The sequence below is a fragment of the Diospyros lotus genome, chromosome 8 (genome assembly GCF_014633365.1).
Source record: "Diospyros lotus cultivar Yz01 chromosome 8, ASM1463336v1, whole genome shotgun sequence".
In the NCBI taxonomy this organism is placed as follows: domain Eukaryota; kingdom Viridiplantae; phylum Streptophyta; class Magnoliopsida; order Ericales; family Ebenaceae; genus Diospyros; species Diospyros lotus.
Window position 1 is genome coordinate 12,436,555 of NC_068345.1, and position 25,080 is coordinate 12,461,634.

At 39.7% G+C, this 25,080-nt stretch overlaps 1 protein-coding gene across 6 annotated transcripts in view; it reads left to right on the forward strand.

Annotated features, from left to right (window-relative positions):
- The first annotated feature begins 410 nt into the window (after window positions 1–410).
- The window catches only part of LOC127807376 (DNA mismatch repair protein MLH1), an 87,090-nt gene continuing 62,420 nt past the window's right edge, over window positions 411–25,080 (forward strand). For 4 of the 6 annotated variants that reach the window (XM_052345169.1, XM_052345170.1, XM_052345173.1 and 1 more), the window contains exons 1-5: window positions 411–730; window positions 804–1,076; window positions 1,687–1,821; window positions 1,941–2,151; window positions 15,361–15,509. In XM_052345169.1, coding sequence (XP_052201129.1) covers window positions 470–730; window positions 804–1,076; window positions 1,687–1,821; window positions 1,941–2,151; window positions 15,361–15,509 — 1,029 coding nt within the window. In that variant the 5' untranslated portion in view covers window positions 411–469. The remainder of the gene's footprint in view (window positions 731–803; window positions 1,077–1,686; window positions 1,822–1,940; window positions 2,152–15,360; window positions 15,510–25,080) is intronic. The other 2 variants (XM_052345171.1, XM_052345172.1) reach the window with 1 other exon arrangement.

Below are 25,080 nucleotides of genomic sequence, written 5' to 3' on the forward strand. Positions count from 1 at the left end.
TATTTAAATAATAATATTTGATCATATAAATTGCAAAATTACAAAATAAAAAATTAGAAAAATTTAATCTATTTTATTTTATAACCAAACACATTATTTTGATGTTAGGAGAAAGTAATTTCTCTAAATATCCTTTTAATATTTTTTTAAAAAAAAAATTAATAATAAGAATTGACCTCTAATCTTTTATAGTAAATAGAAAATTAAGTTAAAATTAATTATACCACTTCACTTAAATTTATTTTTATATAAATATTATCTAAAAAATAAAATTTAATTATTTAATACATTTTTAAAACAAATATCAAACTTAATTTTCTTTTATTTAATTAATAAGTAGTGTTAAAATAAAGAGGAATTCATTAATTATTCTCCTCTACTAATAGTATCGAGATGGAGGCGCTCATTCTCTTCCTTTTCGCGGTTTTAAGTCACCACGGAAATCGTGACCAGTGAAGCCACTCTCCTGATGGAGTCCGAAGAGGATCAAATGGAAGAACCCATTCCTGCCATTGCGTTACCTGTAGTCACAGAGCCCCCGAAGATCCACCGCCTCCACGAGTCCGTCGTGAACCGGATCGCCGCCGGCGAAGTCATCCAGCGGCCGCACTCTGCCGTCAAGGAGCTTGTCGAGAACAGCCTCGACGCCGCCTCCACCTCCATCAATGTCGTCGTCAAGGACGGCGGCCTCAAACTCATCCAAGTCTCCGACGATGGCCACGGCATCAGAGTGAGTATCCTTCCGCCTTCATTTAACTTTCTTACCTATGCACCACTGTTTCTTTTAGGAAATTTGGATTCAGGATATTGGTACTCTGCGCAAAATGCAGTATGAGGACTTGCCGATACTGTGCGAGAGGCACACGACGTCAAAGTTGTCTAGGTTTGAAGATTTGCAGTCGATTAAATCGATGGGGTTCCGTGGAGAGGCCTTGGCCAGCATGACCTACGTGGGTCATGTTGCTGTGACCACCATTACCAAAGGGCAATTGCATGGTTACAGGGTATCATACAGAGATGGTGTGATGGAGCATGAACCTAAACCTTGCGCGGCTGTTAAGGGCACACAAATAATGGTGTGATACGAACCTTTCGATCTGTTTTCTTCTTCTATGTTGTGATTTGGTTATAATGGCATGTGAGGAATTTTAAATGGTTAGCCAACAGATCACCAAAACAGAGGGGGAATTCGATGTAGAGTTAAGAATGGGGAGAATGTTTATTATTTATTATTTTTGTTGAACCCATTGGGTTCGGAATATTCTTTCCTGCACCCAGTTTAGTTTCCATTTATTTTCCTGATGCTTTAGTTTTTGATGTGTTTATTCTGAAAATAAATTAAATATTTAAAATCTTAAATTATTTGGCTTTTGGAATTGTCTTTAAAGCAACCTGGTTTCAGGGATTAAATTTTGAGATCAACTGGTTTATTGACAAACTCAAAGAGGGGAGTACATAGAAAGATAAATGCCATACTTTTATATGTTCTGGATGAATTTGCAACTGTTATATTGTAGGGTGAATTAATAAATCTATGCTATTTGAACTTAGAGGCACTCTGTGTGTCAGGAGACCAAAAAAAATAAAAAAAATGGTTATAGTTGAAAAATCTTATTCATATCTCAACATTCAAGCCTCCTATGACTTTGTCCTAATTTCCTTCATTTAATTTATGCATTTCTTCAGATTGAGAATTTATTCTATAACATGACTGCTCGGAGAAAAACACTTCAGAACTCTGCTGATGATTATCCAAAAATTGTAGATTTACTAAGCCGATTTGCAATTCATCACATAAATGTGAGCTTCTCTTGCAGAAAGGTTAGTAAATTGATGCTTCTTGTTTATTTGCAAATTTTATGAACTACAGTTCTCCTTCTTTCTAATTCTTTACATGTAAAGATAAATGGCTCCCTGCAATAAACTAAAATTCTACTTAGCATGGAGCTGCTAGGGCAGATGTTCACTCAGTTGCCACTGCCTCAAGGCTTGATGCAATTAGAGCTGTTTATGGGGTGTCAGTTGCACGAAATCTGATGAAAATAGAAGTGTCTGATGATGATCCCTCAAGTTCAGTTTTTGAGATGGATGGTTTTATCTCCAACTCTAATTACACTTCAAGAAAAACAACGATGGTGCTTTTTATAAATGGTATGTTACATATTACGTTACTGGAGTTGCTGAATATTTTTATTTATTCTAGTGCATCGAGACTCATGTAGTGGGTGCTAAGCCTTACGATTGTTGTTATTGTTTCTAGTCCATTGCGTCTTATCAGTTTCTGTTTCCAAGGGTTTGCCATCTGAATGTGACTGATGTGGGCAGTAACTAAAGCATGTAGTTGTCCCCCAATTTTATTTCTCTCATGAGATGTATGAGAGCTGTAAATGTATTTCATTTTACTTTTTAATTAGTGTCTTGTTCAACAATGAAAGGGTTCATTATTGGTAATCTTTGCATATTCTGGGGTGATTTTTCCTTGTAATTAATCATGGTGGAATTGATTAATTATTAATTGCATATAAATAGACAGTTTTTGCGACCATTTTAATTTAAAGTTGTTTGTATTTTTTTTATAAGTTCCATTCTGCTCTTCCTTGCTTTTCTTGCTAGTTAAGCAGTAGCCTGTAATGCTGTCAACATAAAGATGGCGTCCTTGTAGGATCTTGCACTGTTATTAGGTATTTGCTGCTAAATGTAATGTTAGAAGTGGAGCCATTGATATTGAATTTGGAATCTTGTTACCTCTTATCTAGTGAAAAAAAAAAAAAAAGGAATCTTTGTTGTACGAGGTTTATGCTTGTAGTTCATATATAGGTATTTACTAACTTCAACCTCTTTAGTTTCCTGTTCAAATTGAAATTCCTTTGTTGCACCAAAACCCCATATAAAAGCATCAACAAAAGGGCATTAGCAATAAATTCCCTGTGAAAACTTATTATTATTGTAACACCCTTCTCTCCTAGGGCATTAGATAATGTGAGACTTTAGGGATACATTTTTTTTTTTTTCCAATAGAAACTCAACACATAAACCGTTCTTCGACAATCTCAATACACCTTCTTAGTATATCAACTTAGAATCATTAATAAACTAAGACAGGTAAATCACCTCAAATGCGGAAGCTAGATTGAAACCTTAATAGAACATAACCGAAACTACTTTATTCATAACATAAAGTCGAACCAATGTTTAACATGACGTCGTCAAAAGGTAAAACATAATTGAAAACGATATACTATAAACTATCAACTGATTGCCGTCACTCCTTGGCAATCTCTTTTCCTTTTGCACCACTGCCTTCACCTAGAATGTTTGAATATTCCAAGGACATAGTTTATATTAGATGATGAATCATCTAAGTGAGAGTTTAAAACACGTTTTCATGAATATATGCAAGACATGAACAAACCGACACAACCCAACAAGTCTTAGCCCAAGAGAATCCCACATAGCACTTAACCCAACCACGAGGAAAGAGCAATCTCTCTAAAGGTAACATCACCATACCGACACATTGACACAATGCGGTTCTAGCTTAAGAGGGGCAAGGTCAACGCATCTCCCCAACACCTTGGGAACAATCGTTACCGCTCCCGGCCGAGGAGGGTCGCATCAATGTAGGAACCCGGCTCACCACAATTACGTCAGGGATTACGTTCCCACTCAAAAGCATTCAGGAACCACTACCTAGTCCCATATGGACCACCAGTCCTCCTAGTGCAAAAACCTGGGTGGCTATCCTGGCATGCACATTAGCACAAGATCCCCCTATACATTATTTCGGCAACACATTGCGGCTATACTATCCAAACAAAATTTCAGGCTGACATCCCATATGAACAATACAAAACACATGACAATGCTACATATCACAACTCAATGCATCATATAAACAACATTTTATAAAATACAATGCACATGTACAAAATATTTAGGGACGAACCTCTCTCATGAAATCAACCGTCACCGGTTACCGCTCACATGCAACAAAACTATTTTGCATGAAATCACAACACATTTAGGTAGCACAAATACCAAGTTATTAGGGTAGAAACACCCACAATAAATCAAGTTTAGGGGGCGAACACTCACAATAAAATCAAGTTTAAAGTAGGAACACTCATAAGTCAAAATCAAGTTTTTCGGTAGAACATTTATCTTAAATGTAATTTAGAATGCCTCGAAATTTGAGCTCAACCTCGACTCTGGTGTCAAGCCTTTAAATGCTAAGTTGTGAGCCCCAACACGTTTCTCGAGTTTCAAATAAATTTCTAGAATTTTTCAAAAACTTTCTACTATCTTTCTCTTCCTTCTTTCTCTTCTCTTCCCTACGCCCAATGCCTATTTATACTTGTCTTGTGCTTGGGCTCCAAGCATATATATGAATATTATATATAATACTTCCTATGTTACCACTGATTACACCCACAGACTTTGCCAATCCTTGATTTGGTGCTTGGCCTCCAAGCACATATACGCATATATATATATTAAAGTTGCAGCACATGATCTCAAATCTTCAATTTGTAACTCCACACATATATATGAATATTATACATTATAGCTATCACTTGGCCGCCACTCTATATATACATATAATAATTACATTATACACATATTATAATTGCATCTTTCTTGGCCAAGGAGATCCTTGGCCTTCACGCACCACGCACACAGTCACACACATATATATATAATTCATATAATATATTATACATAATATATATATAATTTATTAAAGTCATAAAAATTATATATAAATCCCTTAATTAAATTCTTAATCCCACTTAGGTATTGCATAATTACGATTATATTCTCAAATATTAATTTTATTTAGATTAAAATACCAAAATTCTAAAATTAATAACTCAAAATTACTTGATAAGGTCGATTTCACCCCTGGGCCCTCACGGGACCCTTGTTTCATCCCGAAACCACTTCGGGGTTGATCCTTACGCAAAATCGGAGCTCCCTCAGGATTTTATTAACTTTTCAGAAGTCCCCTACGACGATTTGATTTTTCAGCTCGATCCATAGCTATACCGAAAATCGTTCCTAATTCAATTTCTTTTGATACCTAAAATCATGCCTCGAACCACTCGTCGGTACTATTTCATTTTCCTAAAGTATCTAGGGTTCGGGGTAGGTTGATTTGGTCGCTTAAAACTATGTTAATGTATTCTATAGCCTCTTTCTTTCGAAAATTCCATTTATACCCTTTATAAAATGCCATTTATAACCTCAAGAGTTTCTTGGGTATCACAATTATCCTTTGGGAAAAAGGTGTTGTTATCATCCTTGGAAGAGTATTTGGAAAGATAGGCCTACATTGAAAGTTGCTTGTTTTTGTTTTATTTTATTGTGGCAACATTGATGTTGATTTTCAGTTAATAATTTGGGGAAAGGGGGAAAATGCTTCCTATTTGGAAATGGAAATGGGAAACGGATACGATGCAGAATGGAAATAGGGGAAACTACATTTTTCAAAAAAGTAAGAAACAAAAACGTGAGGTAAACACATAAATAAAAAAAAATATAGGGGCCTTTTTGTAAATATAATTTTTAATATAAAAAATATAAAAAATAATTATTTAATCAAATATGAACATAAATTTCATTATTCATTTAAGCAAATATAAATACAAGTTATTTCTTTCTCTAACATGATCGCTGGGAGAGCAAAGACAGAAGTGCTTCCTATCTTTAATGTGGTCATGGAATAGAAATGCATTTCCAAATGAGAAACGCATTTTCAATATTTTTTCAATAATGAGAAATGATCTTGAAATGTCTCTAAAATTACGGAAATGGCTTGGAAAAGCTTTTTTTTTTGGTATTTCTTGACGTCTCAGGGTAGGAAAGATTTTGGAAATGCGAAAACAACATTGTTTCAGTGTTTCCGTGCATCAAAGGCTGGTATTGTATGTATAGTAGAGCTGTGAGATCTGTTGACCATCTTCTTGTATGTTGTGATGTTTGTGTAGCATTTATAGTGCCTATCCTTTTCCTTCTTAGTGTTTGGTTGGCTATGCTTGTGTCAGTACTTCCTTGTCTCTCTCCTTTCCTAGAGGATGTAGAGCTCAAAATATCAGAAGGGCTGGATGATAACTCCTATGTAATATGGTGTTTATGGAGGGAGCAGAACTTGTCCAAAGCATGGTAGTTCTAAACCAATCTCATTAGGAGTTGTTTATACAGTGATAACAATTCCCTTCCTATTGTTAACAGTTCTGTTAAAAGTAGTTCTTGAACTAAGAATGGCTTATTCCATTTCAACTTTGGTTTAGTCAATGTTCATCCAAGTTGAAGATGTAATCTTTTAGGTGGAAAACCCTGTTGGGTAAAGTTATGATATAAAGCAGCACTCTTAAGTCAAATGGTAAGCATGAGTTTATATATAGCTTAGGATCCTATTTTTCCTCCTAGAAAATAGGAGAAGATTTAGAATATCTATCTTCTAAAAAATAGAAAAGCTATCTCCTAAAACTTAGGAATTAAATCCAGCTTTACAACAAGAGTCACACTATATAAATTTAATATTATCTATTCTAATTTATCTATATCTACTAGACTCCTCCTTTAGCTGAAAGTCTTATTGTCTCCGGCTTCTTAATTCCGACCAACACTCCCCCTCAAGCTGGTGTATAGATGCACGTCATTCCCAGCTTGCCAATTAATTCTTCAAAGCTCGGTCTTGCAGCTACCTTTGTGAGAACATCGACTATCTGGTTTTTTGTAGGAATATAGAACAAATTGATCCCTCCTTCTTCTATCTCTCTCTTTATAAAACTTCGGTCTATGCTCACGTGCTTCATCTGGTATGCTATACTGGATTCTTTACAATGTTGATAGTTGATTTGCTATCACTATAAACCTTGGTTGGTTGAGTTAAGGGTATGAGTATCCCTAAATTCCATCAGTTTTTCCAACCAAATTACTTCACAAATTCCATGAGCTATGGCTCGAAATTCAGCTTCAGCACTGTTGCGAGCCACAACTGGTATTTTTTTGCTCCCCCACGTCACCACATTCCCCCATAGCTTAGTATAATAGTCTTAGGTTGACCTGCTATCCTCGCGAGATCCTGCCCAGTCAGCATCCACAAAACCTTCTATTCCTCTTTCATTGGTCTTCCGGAATAATAGGCCCTTGTCAAGTGTTCCTTTAAATACCTAAGAACATGAAACACTGCTTGTAAATGTTTTTGAGTAGGAGAATGCATATACTGACTTACCACATTGACTGCATGGGCTATGTCAGGTCTTGTTAGAGACAAATATATGAGCCTTCCAACCATTCTTTGGTACCTTTCCTTGTTTATGGGAATATCCTTTCTTTCCTCATCATTTTTCCAGCCCTTCTCTAAGTGAGTTCCAGCTGGCCTGCATCCCATCATACCTGTATCCTTTAGTAAATCTAAAGTATACTTTCGTTGTGAGATGAAAAAACCTTCCTTGCTCCTAGCAACCTCCATTCCTAGGAAATATCTCATGATTCCAGGTCTTTTACCTCAAATTCTGCCCTTAATTGTTGTTTTAAGCTCTCAATTTCCTGCAAATCATCTCCTATCACAATAATATCATCCACATACACAATTAATATGACTTTCTTTCCTCTTGCCGTGTGTTTTATAAACAAGGTATGATCAGATTGCCCTTGCTTATATCCTACCCGGTTTAGAGTCATACTAAACTTCTTGAACCATGCTTGTGGGGATTGTTTAGTCCATACAAAGATTTCTTCAGCTTGCACACTGTATCATAACCAGCACCTTGTTCAAAATCGGGAAGCATCTTCATGTAAATATCCTCATCCAAGTCACCATTTAAAAAGGCATTTTTATTGTCAAATTGAAATAGGGGCCAGTCCAAATTAACAGCAAGAGAGATTAGTACTTGAATAAAGTTAAGCTTTGCCACTGGAACAAAGGTTTCTTCATAGTCAATCCCATAGGTTTGTGTGAAACCTTGGGCTACCAACCTGGCCTTGTATTATTCCACACTTCCATCAGCATTATGTTTCATTGAAAAAACCCATCTGCATCCTACTACTTTTTGGTTAGCAGGTAATGTAACAACGTCCCAAGTGTTTTTTTTTTTATTAGAGCATTCATTTCCTCCATAACAACATTCTTCCATTTGGGATCACTCATAGCTTCTTGAACATTTTTTGGTACTCGGATGCTATCAATTTGTGCCACAAAACCTTTGAACTTGGGAGACAATTTAGAATAAGACAGATGATTAATCATGGGGTACTTTACACATGATCTTACCCCCTTCCTTAGAGCAATTGGCATAGCCCAATCAAGATCATCTTGGCCACTGGCAGGCTGGTCACTGGTCACTTTCTGTCTCATCCTTTTTGAAGTTGTACTCTGATGAACCAGCTTCTTGACCAACTTCTAGAAGTGATGACTGGCAATGTTTAGGCTGAGGACGTCTTGAGTAGACCAATAAAGGATCATCAGCCCTTAAGCCAGGCGGTGGATTATCAGCACCAGAACAGGACATGGGTTTTGGAAAGATGGCTGCATTCGACATAAGGGAAGAGGAGGAAGAAGGGGAAGATTGAGATTGTTCTGCCAATATGTTCTCAGGTGGTAATTCTCCCCTTTGAGAGCATATTGGCAGCAAATGATCAATGGAGTGTAAGTGGGAAGGAGAGGGTTGATTGACAGTAGGATAACCAGATGATTGGTAAAAGGAGAGATCTTCATAAAATGTGGCATCAGTGGTCACAAAGATCTTCCAAGTGTTAGGACAATAACACTTATAACCTTTTTGGGAAGGAGAATATCCAATAAAAATGCATTTGATGGCCTTTGGGTCAAGTTTGGTACGGGAAGGATTGTGATTGTGTATCTACACAACACATCCAAAGATCTTAGGAGAAATAGAATTAGGAAACACAGTATTTGGGAAGGACTGACAAAGAAGATCAAGAGGAGTCTTAAAACCCAAGGGTTTGGAGGGGAGGCGGTTAATTAAATAAGCTGCTGTAAGTACAACTTGTCCCTAGCAAAAATAGGGAACATTTGTAGTAAATATCATTGCTTGGGCCACCTCTAAGATGTGCCTATTTTTTCTTTCTACAATGCCATCTGTTGTGGCATATAAGGGCATGAGCTTTGATGATAAATACCATGTTCAAAGAGATAGTTTGTAAGGTCATGAGAGAAATATTCTTAACCATTATCTGTTCGAAGGATGTGAATGGAGGTTTGAAACATATTCAAGATCAATTTATGAAATTTCTTGAAGATAAAACTGGCTTCTGATTTTTTTTGCATTAGGTAGATCCAACAAGCCCTAGTGTGATTATCAATGAACGTAATAAACCATCGAGAACTAGAAATATTTGGGTGTTTAGATGGTCCCCAAATATCGTTGTGAATTAAATGGAAAGGAGTAGATGGTTTATAGGATTGAATATGATGAGAGGCCCGGGTTTGTTTAGCAAGGGTGCACTGCTCACATGCAAAATTCTGATTTTTATTGATGAAAAACTGAGGCTACAAAAACTGTAAGTAGGGAAAACTTGGATGTCCTAATCTTTTATGCCATAAAAGAATTTTGGCATTAGTAGTGACTGTTAAACCAGCCTTATTTGCTGCAGAAACTGAGGCATCCTCTACGAAGTAGTATAAGCCGTCTTTTGCGCTAGCATTGCCAATCATCCTCCTTGAAGTTTGGTCCTGAAACAAGCAATAGGAAGGAAAGAAAGTGACATAACAATTCATATCTCGAGTAATCTTATGGACTGATAATAAATTACATTGTAAACCAGGGACATGCAGGACTGATTTCAATTTTAGTCCATAAATACAAATAGTCCCAAACCCCATAACAGGAGAAGTAGTTCCATTGGCCATAGAGATCTCAAGAGAGGTAGTACATGGTATATATTCTGTTATGTAAGAAGTTGAACTAGCCAGATGATCGGATGCACCAGTGTTTATTATCCAAACATTCTTAGGAAGCCTTTTTGAAACTAAAGAGTAGGAAAAATTACCTTGAATTGCAATAGATGCCTTAGGAAGATTGGAGGATGCTGTACCTTGGTTAAGGAGCCCATACAAGGCTTGAATCTGATCCTCGATCAGATTTAAAGTGGTATTTTTCCCAGCTTCTGTTGGTACTTTTGCCACATAAGTTGGTCATGCAAACTCCTTGTTTCGTGGCTTCCAGTTGGCTGGTTTGCCATGGAGTTTCCAGCAAGTCTCCTTGGTATGATAAGGCTTTTTGCAGTAGTCACACCACTGTTTGTCCCTCCCTGGATTCTTTGGTAGAGATTCTTCCCGTGTAAATGTAGCAAGAGCTGAGTTTTGGTTGGTCATAGCACCTTCACTTTGCTGATTTAACATCACTTTGAGTTTGCTCTCTTCCCTTCTTACTTCCGAAAAAGCCTCCTTGAGGGAGGGCAAGGGCTTTGTCCCCAAATATTCTCCCTCTTAACTTCATCCAATTCCGGATTCAACCCATGGAGAAAATCAAACACCCTATTCTTTTCAATCATTTTATTGTATAGATCACTATCTTCTGAGCACTTCCAATTAACAATGTAGAAAAGATCCATCTCATTCCATAGCTCAATCAGAAGATTAAAATAATCAGTAACAGTTAAAGTTCCTTGGCAGGTTGTTCTGATGGCTGACCGGATCTCAAAGCATTGGGATGAATTCTCTAGGTCTGAGTACATCTCTTGGTCCGAATCCCACACCTCTTTTGCAGTTATATAAAATAGATAAGGCCTATCAATCTTAGGCTCCATTGAGTTTATTAACCAGGCCATTATGGTAGAGTTTTCAGCTTCCCAAACACCATATGTGGCTGCTGTCGTTGATGGAGAAGGAATAAACCCATTTAAGTAACCAGATTTTCCTTTCCCTTTGATAACCAACATCACAGATTGAAACCACTTCCTAAAGTTACTCCCATTTAGTTTACGGTGAGTGATTTGCAGTGGATGATGATCAATCGGACTGTTGGAATAACTCGCTGCAGAGGGAAGATGAAGAACACACGGGGAGCTTGTGGTCGATGCCTCAGTTAGAGTAGGATTCTGATGATGATCTGCCATGTTCTCGACTGCAGCTAATAAAATACTGATTATAGAAAATCGGAACAAGGCTCTGATTCCATGAAACAAGTCTTAGAAAGATTAAAGACTAGAATAATTAATGGAACTCACGAGATGAGTTTATATACAGCTTATGATCCTATTCTTCCTCCTAGAAAATAGGAGAAGATTTAGAATATCTATCTCCTAAAAAATAGAAAAGCTATCTCCTAAAACTTAGGAATTAAATCCAGCTTTACAACAAGAATCACACTATAAATTTAATATTATCTATTCTAATTTATCTATATCTACTAGACTCCTTCTTTAGCTGAAAGTTTATTGTCTTCGGCTTCTTAATTCCGTCCAACATCATCCAATGTACCCCAAAGGCTTAAAAAAAAAGAAGAAGAAGAAAAGTGACTACAATCTCTATCCAGTCAATGCAGCAATGTATGAGAAACAAATTTACCACTATGTTTACATATATAGCACCAGTTCACAATCAGTTGCCTCAAATTTCTCAAGTTACTTTTTATAATGGTCTGAAGAGCATTATTAGCTAAAGATATTTAAAGAAGGCCACCACAGGGGGTGTCACATGGCTAAAATTGGGCTACAATTTTCTGCCTGTGATGGCTGTAATTGCACCAACTTAGGCTCAGCAAAAATCCCACTGAGGCTTGCACCCAACAACCAAAGGGTAAAATCACATATGCACAAGTATAGGAAAGTCCCATCCTTTTATTCAATCCGTGAATACAAAAGAATGGCTTGGGGCTTACACTTGTGTAACCAAAACTACCCCCTAAGTGAATGTGTAGGCAACAAATGCTTGTGGTTGGCACCCCTAACTGCCTTGGGCATAATCTGGATAAGTGAAGAATCATGCCAAACACATGCCGTCAAACTGCTGCGGACTTGCTCACGTGGCCTGGCAACTGGCTATGCCCTGGTGGACATGGCTTGTGTGCATGGCGGACATGGGCTGCAACTGGCCCATCTGGGTCAGAAACCATCTGCAACTGCCTGCTGATGAGCACGTGTCAACTGTTTGGCAGCCCGTGCCAGCAATCCCCATGAGCATGTGCCTGGCACTGCCAGCTTGTTGCCCCTGCGCCCACATTTCTCATGCCAGCTAACATCACCCTCCTTTATCTGGGCTTGGAACTAGTTCTAAATAGGTATCCACAAATGGAGTTAATCTGCAAAGAAAATTATAAATAATAAAATTGATAAATTTTTCCTAATATTTGCAAGTTGGGAAACTATTTTTCTAAGCTTTCAGATCCATTTTCAGTGTAATGATTGATTCATTTTGACCTTTAACTTGCGGTATCTTGTTAATCTTGTTTACATAAACAATTTTGTAGCAACTAGCAACAATCTCCGAATGTGTTTATTAAGTTTGATATGAACTTATGCTTTGTTGGTAAAGCTATTTTACATACAATAATTGAGACTGAAGATTAGCATGCTTTCTTTTACTCATGGCCTAGAGTGGTTCACTTCATTGGATGTTTATTTTGACACTGTTGCTTTTCCCCAATATGGGAAAAAAACATTGTCCTTTGAATGTGACCACAGGGCTAATTGATGCGGTCATCGATCAAGACCCGACCCAAGGTCGACCCGACCCAAATCGAGCAGCCCAGAACTGGCCCAAATAGTAGCGCTAAAATAGTAGCGAAACTTCATAAGTCTTAGGATTCTATTTTATGTTTGATTAGGGTTTTATTTCTATTATATTATAATTATAGTTGGATTTTGTTTACAAGTATTAGATGGATTAGCCAAACTCTATAAATATACCTAGAAGTTAGGGGTTGTAATCAGTTTTATTATTCAATAAATTCCAACAAACCAGTTTGATTTTTTTTCAGCAAGCAACTTCGGTTCTTGCGCCTAGTTGAGAGTCTAGCTTTGGTCATTGAAGTTTGTTCTCCAAAGGTACTTGAAACTTATTGTTTCAAGAGTTTTTTTGTGTGTTTTCTTTACATACGCGTTACATGTTGCGTCACTAATAGTAGATCTTTACCAGTAGAATTGTTTGTTCAAGTAAAGCTAGAGTAGTGATGACGAAGGTTTAACCATTTTTTAAAGTTGTTCTAGTTGCATAAAACTAGTTCTCCATGAACATCCAATTTCAGATTTGGGCTTGTATGTTTTTTTTTTTGGCTTTTTAGCCAAGACAGTTTTGAAGTCTTTTTCTTTTTTTGTTATATTTAAAAATGTGATTTTTCGTGTCCTTTGGATGTATATTTACAAGTTGCATGCTAGAAATTTCCTATTTTTCTATCAAGGATATGTTAGCACGATCAACTAGGTAACTAGCTCAATGACTGCTTCCCTTTGAGATTTGACATGCAAGCTAGTAGATATATGCAAATACAATTGTCACTTTTAGGGCCATCTGTTAGAACTCCCATTAGTCTCACCTATTAAAGGTGTAAAAGGAGATGAACAATAGGGGCAGCCAAGGGAATTGAGTCAGGGGTAAAAGAGTTAGAAGTTGGTTAGAAGAGAATATTCATTCACGTGGCTGAAACAAAATGGGAGAGAGGTATAAACGGGGAGGGTGGAGGAGAGAGAAGGGATCTGGAAATTTGTTGAAGAAACCGTTAGAGTAAGGCCCTCTCGAACAGGCCTGATTTCTTTCCTCAATTTATTGGGCTAGGTCCATCATCTCTTCCAGCCCAATTGGTCTCAGTACCCTCATCTCCACCCTTATGTCGGCCTTTAATCCATTTATAAAGTGGCCTTCTAGCATTGCCTCTGGCATGTCCTCGAGAGGAGTAGCCAGAGTCTTGAAGCAGAGGCGGTAGTCCTTGACGGACCCCCACTGCCGGAGCCCCAGGAACCGTTCTTCCACCATGCCTTCTTGCGTGGGCCTGAATCTATTCTCATTATCGCCTTAAGCTCCTCCCAGCTTCTTACCCGTCGCCTTCGCTGCTCCCACTAGAACCAAGCAAGAGCTGCTCCTTCAAAGCAAAGGGCAGCAAAATCTAATTTCTCCGCATCCGATAGCTGATTCATGGAGAAGTACCGCTATGCCCGAAACACCCAACCATCTAGGTTGTCACCTTCAAACGTTAACATCTCCAGGCGTCAGACCCTTCCATCTGATCTCCCATGCAAATCGAACTCACCGCCAGCTTCCCTATGCCAATTTCCCAGTTCCGGCGTGGCCTCCCCAGTGAGGGTCGAACTCACCGTTATGTGCTCGCCCGACTGTTTCCCCTTCCTTCCTTTCTCCTGATCCTCTCATTGCTCCATCAGCAACCCAAATTGTTCCATTATCGTCGCCATGTTTTTCTCAATGCTCTGCACCCTCTGGACCTCTACCCAAATTGTTCCATTATCGTCGCTATGTTTTTCTCGATGCTCTGCACCCTCTGGAACTCTTTTTTCATTGATTCTAAACCCATATGTAATCCCTCCATCTTCCCTTCAATCCGCTGTTGATAAGTCTCCGTTCTTCCCTCCAGATCCCCCACTCTCTCAGAGATGGTCACCCCCGATGGATCGTTGCTTTGATACCAGATTGATAGGACCTTACTCAATTGATTGAATTTTAGCTCTTATAGTAGGAACTACCCAATTACAGTAGCTTACAACAATGGATAATAGGAATAGTAAGAAAAGAAAACAAAAGAAATCAGGGCTATTCGAGAGGGCCTCACTCTCCAACGGTTTCTTCAATAAATTTCCAGATCCCTTCTCTCTCCTCCACCCTCCCCTTTTATACCTCTCTCCCATTCTGTTTCAGCCACGTGAATGAATATTCTCTTCTAACCAACTTCTGACTCTTTTACCCTTGATTCAATTCCCTTGGCTGCCCCTATTGTTCCTCTCCTTTTACACCTTTGATAGGTGAGACTAATGGGAGTCCTAACAGCATCATGATAGGGGGAACTATTTACAAAAGCCCATCTCTTTGCATAGAATTAGCTCTCAATGAAGAGCCAAGTACAAAATTTGGACGTTTTATTTTATTTTCATTCTTGCCAAGTTTGTTTTCCTTTTTACTTTGATGTGCTTAATATGTGTTTTGGCATGTGAATTGGGTCCATTAACATGAATATTGAGTAACTAAGCTCCTGCACATGAAGCTTCCTACCCCTCTTCCCAATAGAAGGAAGAAAAAAATGTAGGAGGGTGCTTTTCTCTGTAAGCAGCTATACTCTTATGTATTTAGTTTCATTTTGATAGTAATCTTTTTAGGTTACTCCTCAACATGGTATATTGACAAGAAAAAATAGTTAACTTTCCCTTTTTCATTCTTTTCTTTTCCAGATAGATTAGTTGAGTGCAGTGCTTTAAAGAGGGCAATTGAAATTGTTTATGCTGCAACCTTACCCAAAGCATCGAAGCCCTTCATATACATGTCAGTTATATTGCCACCTATGCATGTTGATGTGAATGTGCATCCAACAAAGAGAGAGGTATGAGAGTTTATTGCAATTAATTCTATTACTGCTAAAGAATGAACTTCCTTGTACATGTAATACTGTTGCTTCTTGTTCATCTAGTGGCTTGCATAAGATCTTGGATGATATGTGGTTTATTTAGAGCGATTCTTCAACTTGTGAATTCTTTGGTTCATATGCTTGATGAATTTAACTTTCTAGACCAACAAATAAATAGATGTGTAAAACTAATAGAATTATAGAAAGTGTTTAGATTTCAGAATGAATTTACTAAGTTCTTTGCTTTAAGTAAAATGTAGCTATTGTTAAAATGCCAAGGGGGAAAACTCTGAAAGCATATGCAAAATTGCCAACTATTCACAAAGCAATCTCATTAATAAAAGAAGTGGAGGCTAAAGAGGTCTTACTAAAATGGAATCCTCCTTAAACCACAAAAAATGGAAAAAAACAAGAAAAAAGGAAAATGAAATAATGTTCCCTTAAAAAAATTGCAATAAGCCCTGTACACTTCTAAAAGAACTCTTGGAAGTGTAGAGGGTTGGTTTGTTTGTTTCCCTTCCCTCCCCATATGCAAAACATTGCATAAGGAGTGATATTCCCCAAGCAATCTTGATTATTTTCATTCCCTCAAGCTTGTTTTGCTATGGTAATTAAACCTCCATAGATTTAAGGATTGCAAACCTGTTGTAGCGATTAAGGACCCATTAACAAGGACTAGCTTTATTTGTGATTCTTATGGGAAACCTCACCACACTGGTGAGAGTGCTAGAGACTTCACCCATGATCCAATACGGGTTGTGGAAGTAAGAGGATGAGAAACTCTAGATTCCATGCACACATAACTAAAGTGGTTGAAATTGGCAAATTGAACAAACTAATGTTAAGATTGTCTATAGATATGGATACTTCCACTTTGTCATATGATGAACTGCAAATCAATGTCTTATGTCTAAAGGTAAACTTGATCCTTCACCTTCTTGTTAGAGATGTGGAGCCTGATTTAATTTATGACACTTATGTCAAGCTGTCAAGAGAGTCTTGTTGCCTGGTCAGCGGGTGGGGGTCAAGGGGGCAATGCCCCTTGTGGGGGCTATAATTGTAACATTCTCAAATAGTGAAAAACACCTAGTGTGGCTGTGGACGAAGGCATTCTTTACCAAACCATGTAAATTATCTTATGTGTATGCAATTTTGTTTCAAGTTTTTTTATCACTTGATTTATTCCTAAACAATTGGTATTAGAGCCTCGTTAGCTGACAATAGTGGGAGCGATGGTGTCAAAAGAAAGGAAAGTCAGGATCGACAAATTTGATGGTAGAGACTTCGGGTTCTAGAAGATGTAATTCAAAGATTATCTGTTCCAAAAGAAGTTACACAAATCCTTGTTGTGTAAGAAGCCAGAGGGGATGAAGCCAAAGGATTGAAATCTGTTTGATCACTAGGCACTTGGTGTGATTTGGTTGATGTTGGTGCAGAACATAGAGTTCAACATTGTCAACAAGAAGTCCATAATAGATTTGATGAAGTCGTCGTCAAATATGTGCGAGAAGTCATTTGCCTCAAACAAGGTTTAATTGATGCGTTGATTATTCAATTTGAGGATGGGAGAAGGTGCATTAGTTACAGATCATGTCAACGAGTTTAATGTGATTACAACTCAATTGAGTTCGGTGGAGTTCACGTTGGTCTGCAACGGTGACTGTAGTGAGTAGTTTGTCAGGGAGTACCAAGTTGAGGCTAGGTGATGTTTGAGATTTGATTCTTAGTGAGGACATTCGTTGAAAAGAGTTAGGTGAATCTTTGGGTTCTGCTTTGAGTATCAAATGCAGAGGAAGGAGCCATCAACGAGGTTAGAATCAGGGCCATGGAAGATCGAAGTCAAATGTAAAGGGTTAGTTTAAGAATCGCAAAGATATCACTTGTTGGATGTCATGTGTCACGGGTAGGAGGGGTGCTAATGTAATAAGGGTATACTATGAGTAGTAAGTAGTATATTAGAAGTTTGCATTGAGGAGTTGTAATTTGTTTGTTGCCGCTTTAGGAGTAGTACATTCCCAGCAACGGCATTCTGTTACGCACATGGGCTGGTGGCTTGGCTTTATAAGGAGCTGTCCAACTCGCCAATCATTATGAATGAATATTCTTAGAAGTTTCTATTCTCTCTCTCATTCTCCCTACTGATTCTCTTCCTCCTAATTCTTTCGTATCATTTAATCACTCAACCGGGAAACCACAGTCATCTCCTCGGAAGCTGACATTTGGTATCAGAGCGGTGTTCTTGGGCATAGGCAAAAGAAGAGAAGGATATCCAAATGGCCGAAGGGACGAGGATGAAGCAGATGAAGTCTCAACTGCAGCAAGTGGCTACAACAGTAGCGGAGGTGCAAACAAGAATGGGGACTCTCGAATCCTCGATTGGAGCAGGGGTAGATGCTCGGATTGATCAGGCCATGGAAAGGTGGCGGGGTGAGAATCGAGAACAGAATGCTCGGTTCCATGAGCAAGTGATGGAACAAATGCACCAAATTATGCGGATGTTCTCAACCCAGCAGCCGATAAGACTTTCCGCTGACTTTCCGCAAAGGGAACGGTTGGAACCCATTCTTCAAGGTGTAGGAATGGAGCGTCGACCAATGGGAACGTCGGAAGTGGAATTTGAGACAGAAGGGACCGGTGATAACTTAAGGGAGAGAAGAGCGAGAGCTCAGGTAGATCGTTATCAACCGAGCTTCCTGATACCCAAACTGGAGATTCCGCTCTTCGATGGAGAAAACCCGAGATGGTGGGTAAGGAGGTGCGAACGTATGTTCGCCCTGTATCAGGTGCAGGAACAGCAGAAGGTCACTCTGGCCTCTGCCTACTTGAACGACATGGCTGATGCATGGTACCAGGGGTGGCTCACGGAGAAAGAGGGCAGCCTATGGAACGAGTTCGCTGATGACCTATGTGAAAGGTTCGGAGACTGGAGTATGCGGGATATAGTCGAAGAGTTTAACAAGTTCAAGCAACTGGGAACGGTACAGAATTACCAGCTCAAGTTTGAGGAGCTGAGGTCCTTAATGATGATACACAATCCCCATCTATCAGAAGAGTATTTTGTATCGAGTTTTATTAGTAGCTTGGGAGAAGAAGTGAGACCCATGGTAAAAATGATGCAGCCAACGACAGTGAGGCTGGCCGCCGAGAGTGCAAGGTTGCAAGAAATGACGATTGAAGCACTGTTGAAAAAGTAGCGAAACCAAGTAAAAGGAGTGATCTCTGGGGGATGGCAGTCTGGTAATAGGACTCAAGGACGAGATACGGTGCACAATGGTAAGGGGGTTCTAGCATTGTCTCCTGTAGCCCCTAACCCAACGAATGGAGGAGGGTTAATGGAGCAGAGACGCCAAGCGAACCTATGTTATAGGTGCGGGGATAAATACTTTCCGGGACACAGGTGCAAACGACAAATCTTGTTACTGGAAGGGGAGGATGAGGAAGGACTCGTGGAAGAAACCTCATAAATGGGCGAAGGTGATCAAGGAGAGATCTCCTTACATGCACTAAAAGGGTTGGCACACAACAAGATCATTAAGGTGGAAGGGCGAGCTCATCAATGCCCGCTAATGGTACTCATTGATAGCGGAAGCACCCATAGCTTCCTAGATGAAGGTATGGCAAAGAAATTGGGTTGTGTAGTCTCAAATGCTCACCCCCTTTCGGTAACAGTAGCAAACGGAAATAAGGTATCGAGTCAATCCTCATGTTTGGGATTCTGCTGGGAGATGAATGGGGAGGAATTTGTGGCAGATTTGAGGCTGTTGAGATTGGGGGGTTGTGATGTGGTACTTGGGGTTGATTGGATGAGAGGCGTGAGTCCCATTAGCTTCGATTTCAACAAGATGGAGGTGACCTTTGAGAAGGATGGAAAAAGGAGGATACTCAAAGGCAGCCAGGAAGCGGGTATGTGCAAAATGATAACGGGAAAGAGACTTCAACGGTTGCTCAAGAGTAAGTTCTCCCAAGTAGTGCAGCTGTTTTCTATTCAGGCCTTGGAAGTGTTCGAGAAGGAATCGGAGCAGGGAGGAGATTTGGCCATTATAGTGAGTAGCCACTCACACGACTAGTGGAAGGTACGCGAAACTAACTCTCTTAACATGCTATTATTTGAGTTCAAAGACCTCTTTTCTGAACCTAGCTCACTTCCTCCAAAAAGTTCCTGTGACCATACCATCCATCTCAAATCCAATTCAGAACCAGTGAATGTAAGGTCCTATCGTTATCCTCTTAAATCGAAAACTGAGATAGAAAGACTCATCCAAGACATGTTACAAAAGTCGATTATCCAACCCAGCCATAGCCCTTTCGCGTCTCCCGTACTACTTGTCAAAAAGAAAGATGGTTCGTGGAGATTTTGTGTGGACTATAGGCAACTCAATGTCATAACCATCAAAGACAAGTTTCCCATACCCATTGTAGAAGACTTGCTTGATGAATTGAAGCATGCATCAGTTTTCACTAAGCTGGATCTTAGAGCAGGTTACCACCAAATTCGAATGGAGCCTCGAGATATCCCTAAAACCGCCTTTAAAACTCATCAAGGGCACTACGAATTCAAGGTAATACCCTTCGGACTCACTAACACCCCAACTACCTTTCAAGCATTAATGAACCAAATATTTGAACCTTACTTGCGTGCATTCATTATAGTCTTTTTCGATGACATTCTGATCTATAGTTCCACTTTCGTTGAGCACCTAACCCACTTGAGAACTACCTTTGAGGTTCTTCGACTCAATAAATTGTATGTTAAGGAGTCTAAGTGTTCCTTTGCACAGAGTCATGTGGAGTATTTGGGCCATATAATATCTAATGCAGGAGTCAGCACCGATCCTAGCAAGGTAGCAGCCATGGTGGAGTGGCCGAGGCCTCAAAATGTCAAGGGATTAAGGGGATTTCTGGGCCTAACTGGCTACTATCGTCGGTTTGTCAAGGATTATGGAATTATCAGTAGGCCACTAACGGAATTGCTGAAAAAAGATGGCTTCCAATGGAATGACCGGGCTGAGGAGGCTTTTGACAAATTGAAAAGAGCTATGAGTGAGGTACTGACATTGGGCTTGTCAGATTTTGACAAGCCATTTGTATTGGAGACGGATGCCAGCGCTGTTGGAGTTGGGGCTGTTCTGGTACAAGGAGGGAGGCCCTTGGCCTTTCTTAGTAAGGCATTAGCTCCTCGACACCTTGGGTTGAGCATTTACGAGAAGGAGCTGTTGACAGTGCTGATGGCTGTAGAGAAGTGGAGGCATTACCTAGAAGGCAGTAAGTTTGTGATCAAAACAGACCATGAAGGTCTGAAATTCCTACTTCAGCAAAAATTACATACGCAATTGCAACGGAAAGGGATGACTAAGTTGATGGGATTGGATTATGTAATCCAATATCGGAAGGGGAAGGAAAACCTAGCTGCAGATGCCTTGTCAAGGTGTCATGAAGAAGGGCATTTTGCTGCTCTTACGGTGATGGTTCCGGACTGGCACCGGGAAGTGGCCTTGAGCTATGAAAATGATGAGAGCCTGCAGGAACTGCTGCAACAACTAGTGGTGGATCCTAATGCTAAACAAGGGTACACCTTGACTAATGGAATTATCAGAAACAGAGGGAGGCTAGTGATAGGAAAGGATGAGAATTTGAAGAAAAAATTTGTGGAGGTGCTGCAAAGTTCTCCAATAGGGGGCCACTCCGGAATAATTGCTACCTATCACAAAGTTAAGCAACACTTTCATTGGCTCGGGCTAAAAAAATATGTGATGGACTTGGTGTTGAGTTGTGATATCTGTAAACGGTGCAAATCAGAATCGGTGGCCCACCCCGGGTTATTACAGCCACTAAGTATACCAGGAGAGCCTTGGGAAAGTATCTCAATGGACTTCATTAAGGGTTTACCCGAATCGGAAGGGCGTGATTGCATAATGGTGATAGTGGATAGATTCACCAAATATGCCCATTTCATCGGATTGGCACATCCCTACACAGCTCAAGAGATAGCTAAAGTGTTCCTAGATCAAGTGGTGAAGTTACACGGAATCCCTAAGATTATAGTGTCGGACAGGGATAAAATTTTTACTAGCCTCTTGTGGAAGGAATTGACGGGGTTACTGGGAATCCAACTCAGCAGGTCGACGGCCTATCATCCAGAATCCAATGGTTGGACCGAGAGAGTAAATCAATGTTTGGAGACATACTTAAGATGTGCTTGCTTCCTACAGCCGAGGTCTTGGCACAAGTGGCTCGCGTTGGCACAGTGGTGGTATAATTCCAACTACCACAACTCCATAAAAAGATCCCCTTTTGAAGCCCTATATGGATATAAGCCAACCTTACTGCCAGACCTGGGAAATTCCTCGACAGTGGCAGCCTTGGATACTTACCTTCAACGGAGACAACAAGCTTTTCAGACAATCAGAACAGAATTGGCCAACGCTAGGAATCGTATGAAGCAGTTTGTCGATAGAAGGAGAAGTGAAAGGGAATTCCAAGTGGGAGAGTGGGTCTATCTGAAGCTACAGCCAGGCCATCTGAAAGCTCTACTCGGAAAGCCCAGTTCAAAGCTCAATCCGAAGTACTATGGCCCATTTCTGGTGTTAGCTCGAGTTAGGAGTGTGGCTTATCGTTTACAGCTGTCAGATAATTCCAATATACATCCGGTCTTTCATGTATCATTGCTTAAAAAGGCAGTGGGGCAGCAAGCTGTCAATCTAGTGTTACCTTGCTTTCCAGATCCAGATGACAGTCCAAAGGAACCTACAACAATAATTGACAGGAGGGTTATCTACGACCAAGGGGCTCCCATCATCCAGGTGCTAGTTCAATGGTCTAATCTACACCCCGACAACAACACTTGGGAATACCTCCCAGATATTCTCAAGCAATTTCCTAAGGCAGCCGGTCTTCTCAGCATTTCTTGAGGACAAGAAGGTTTTGAAGGGGAGGGTAATTGTCATGTGTCACGGGTAGGAGGGGTGCTAATGTAATAAGGATATACTATGAGTAGTAAGTAGTATATTAGAAGTTTGCATTGAGGAGTTGTAATTTGTTTGTTGCTGCTTTAGGAGTAGTTCATTCCTAGCAACGACATTCTGTTACGCACATGGGCTGGTGGCTTGGCTTTATAAGGAGCTGTCCAACTCGCCAATCATTATGAATGAATATTCCTAGAAGTTTCTATTCTCTCTCTCATTCTCCCTACTGATTCTCTTCCTCCTAATTCTTTCGTATCATTTAATCACTCAATCGGGAAACCATAGTCAACTCCTCGGAAGCTGACGCTGGAATTGCGATATGAAGGGCCACTTCATTGTGGAAGAGTAGCTGATATTGTTTCTGTCTTTTGCTTCTTATTTGTTGTTGTGGTTGGCTATCAGTTAAGTTGTGCTTGTATTTTAGGATAGGCGGTAGTTTATAATTTAGTTGTATATAAGGACATTCAAGTCCTTAGTTGTTTTGTTGTAGTAATTTCTCTATCCTTTAATAACATTTTTCTCTCGAGGTCTTATTCATCTCGATTCTCTTTTTTGTCTGACCTTGAAGCTCTTGCTTCATAGTATCAGAGCCAATTTGACTCATGTTGATGGCTTCTCATCACACCGTTAGCTCCTCTTCATTGCCTCACTCCAATTCTGTACTGTCGTCGGCATCACAGTCGGACTTTACAGTGGTGGCGAAGGAGTTTAGTTTTGTTCCGATCAAATTGGACTCCAGCAACTATCTGTTCTGGAAAGCTTAGATTTCAACGACGATTAGGATGTTCAATTTGCAACAGTACATCAACAAGTCTCCAACACCTGTGCAATACATTCGCGATCCAGATAATCCAGATCGTGATGCTTAGGTGCTCAATCCCAATTATCTCAGTTGAATTAGGTCAGATCAACTTCTCTTAGGTTGGTTATTTTTGACTATGGAGAAGGATGTTTTAGCGCAAGTCATTCATTGTGAGTCTTCATCTGAAGTTTGGAGTGTGGTTGAAAACTTATACTCACAACAAACTGTTGCAAAATCGTTTAAATTAAAACAACAATTAAGGTCTATGAAGAAGAATGATCTGTCAGTCAATGATTACATTTTGAAACTTAAAAGTATTGGACACACCCTAGCTGCTATCGGAGAGCCATTGAATGATAGATAACTGTTTATGGCCATTTTGCATGGCTTGGATAGTGATTTTGAGACTGTCGTAAGTCTAATTACATACCAGATGGATGATATTGACATAGATAAAGTCCAATACCTTCTATTAATGCATGAACAACAGCTTGCTGCTAAGAACGCCTCTAGTGTTTCTTCTGTCTATAACATTGGATCTGCCAGTGTTAATTTGACCTCATAGTAGACAAAGGATGATTCTGGAGTGTCTAGAGGTGGTGTTGGTTTTAGAGGTGTGCCTTTTAGAGGTGGAAATTATAGAGGACGAGGATGTGGCCGGTCCTCTGGACGTAGAATGTATTGTCAGCTTTGTGGAAGGCCTAGTCATTTGGCCGATCGTTGTTACCATCGGTTTGATCGGAACTTTCAGAGGAGCTCATCTTTATCTTTTAGTCCTAATTTTGGTCCTCAGTTTGGTTAAGGCAGTGGTTCTTTGGTACATAATCCTCAGTCATTCGTGGCTCATCCCATTGGCTCTAATGAAGCCTACTTAGCTGATAGTTTTGAGGCTTACTATGGCAGCTTGCCCTCACCTTCAGACATTTCCTCTTCATTTTCTGCCTCTTAATTCTCTCCTGTATCAACCTCTCGTGGTGACACTTCGTGGATTGTGGACTTTGGTGCCACAAATCGTATCACCTCCAACTTGAACAACCTGTCCATTCACTCTCTTTATGGCGGCAATGATAGAGTTGTAGTTGGCAATGGTAAGAAGTTACCTATCTCTCATATTGGCTCTAGTCACCTGTGCACACAAACTTCTCCTCAAACTTTCCTGTCCTTACCTAATGTGTTGCATGCTCCCTCTATGCAACAGAATCTTATTAGTGTTTCTCAATTGACTAAGAATCATAACTTGATTACTGAATTTCATGCTGACTCTTGTTTTGTTAAGGACAAGAAGTCAGGTTGTGTGCTGCTCCAAGGGATTCTTAGAGATGGATTGTATCACCTTGTTCCAGCCTTTGATCCTCCTGATCCTAGGTTGGTGTTTGATTTTGTTTCCAAGTCAAGAATACCAGTAGCTTCCTTGTCAAGGAAAATTCAAGTTGCTTCTGCTTCTGTAGATTGTTCTTTTTCAAATAAATGTAATGGACCAGCGGACCGGCTTTGTATACTGAGTCCTCTTTTCCTATTACTTCCTATGTTTCTAAAATTTGTCATCAGTGGCATGCCAAATTAGGGCATCCTTCTTTACATGTACTCTGACTTGTGTTGAATAAAATTGGTCTTCCTTGTTCAAGTTCGAATATGTTCTTTTGTGATTCTTGCAAGATAGGCAAAATGCATCAACTTCCTTTTGATGATTGCATGATTACAGCCAACGCTCCCCTAGAACTTGTTTATTCCGATTTATGGGGACCGGCACCAGTGCCCTCCATTGAGGGGTTTAGATGTTATA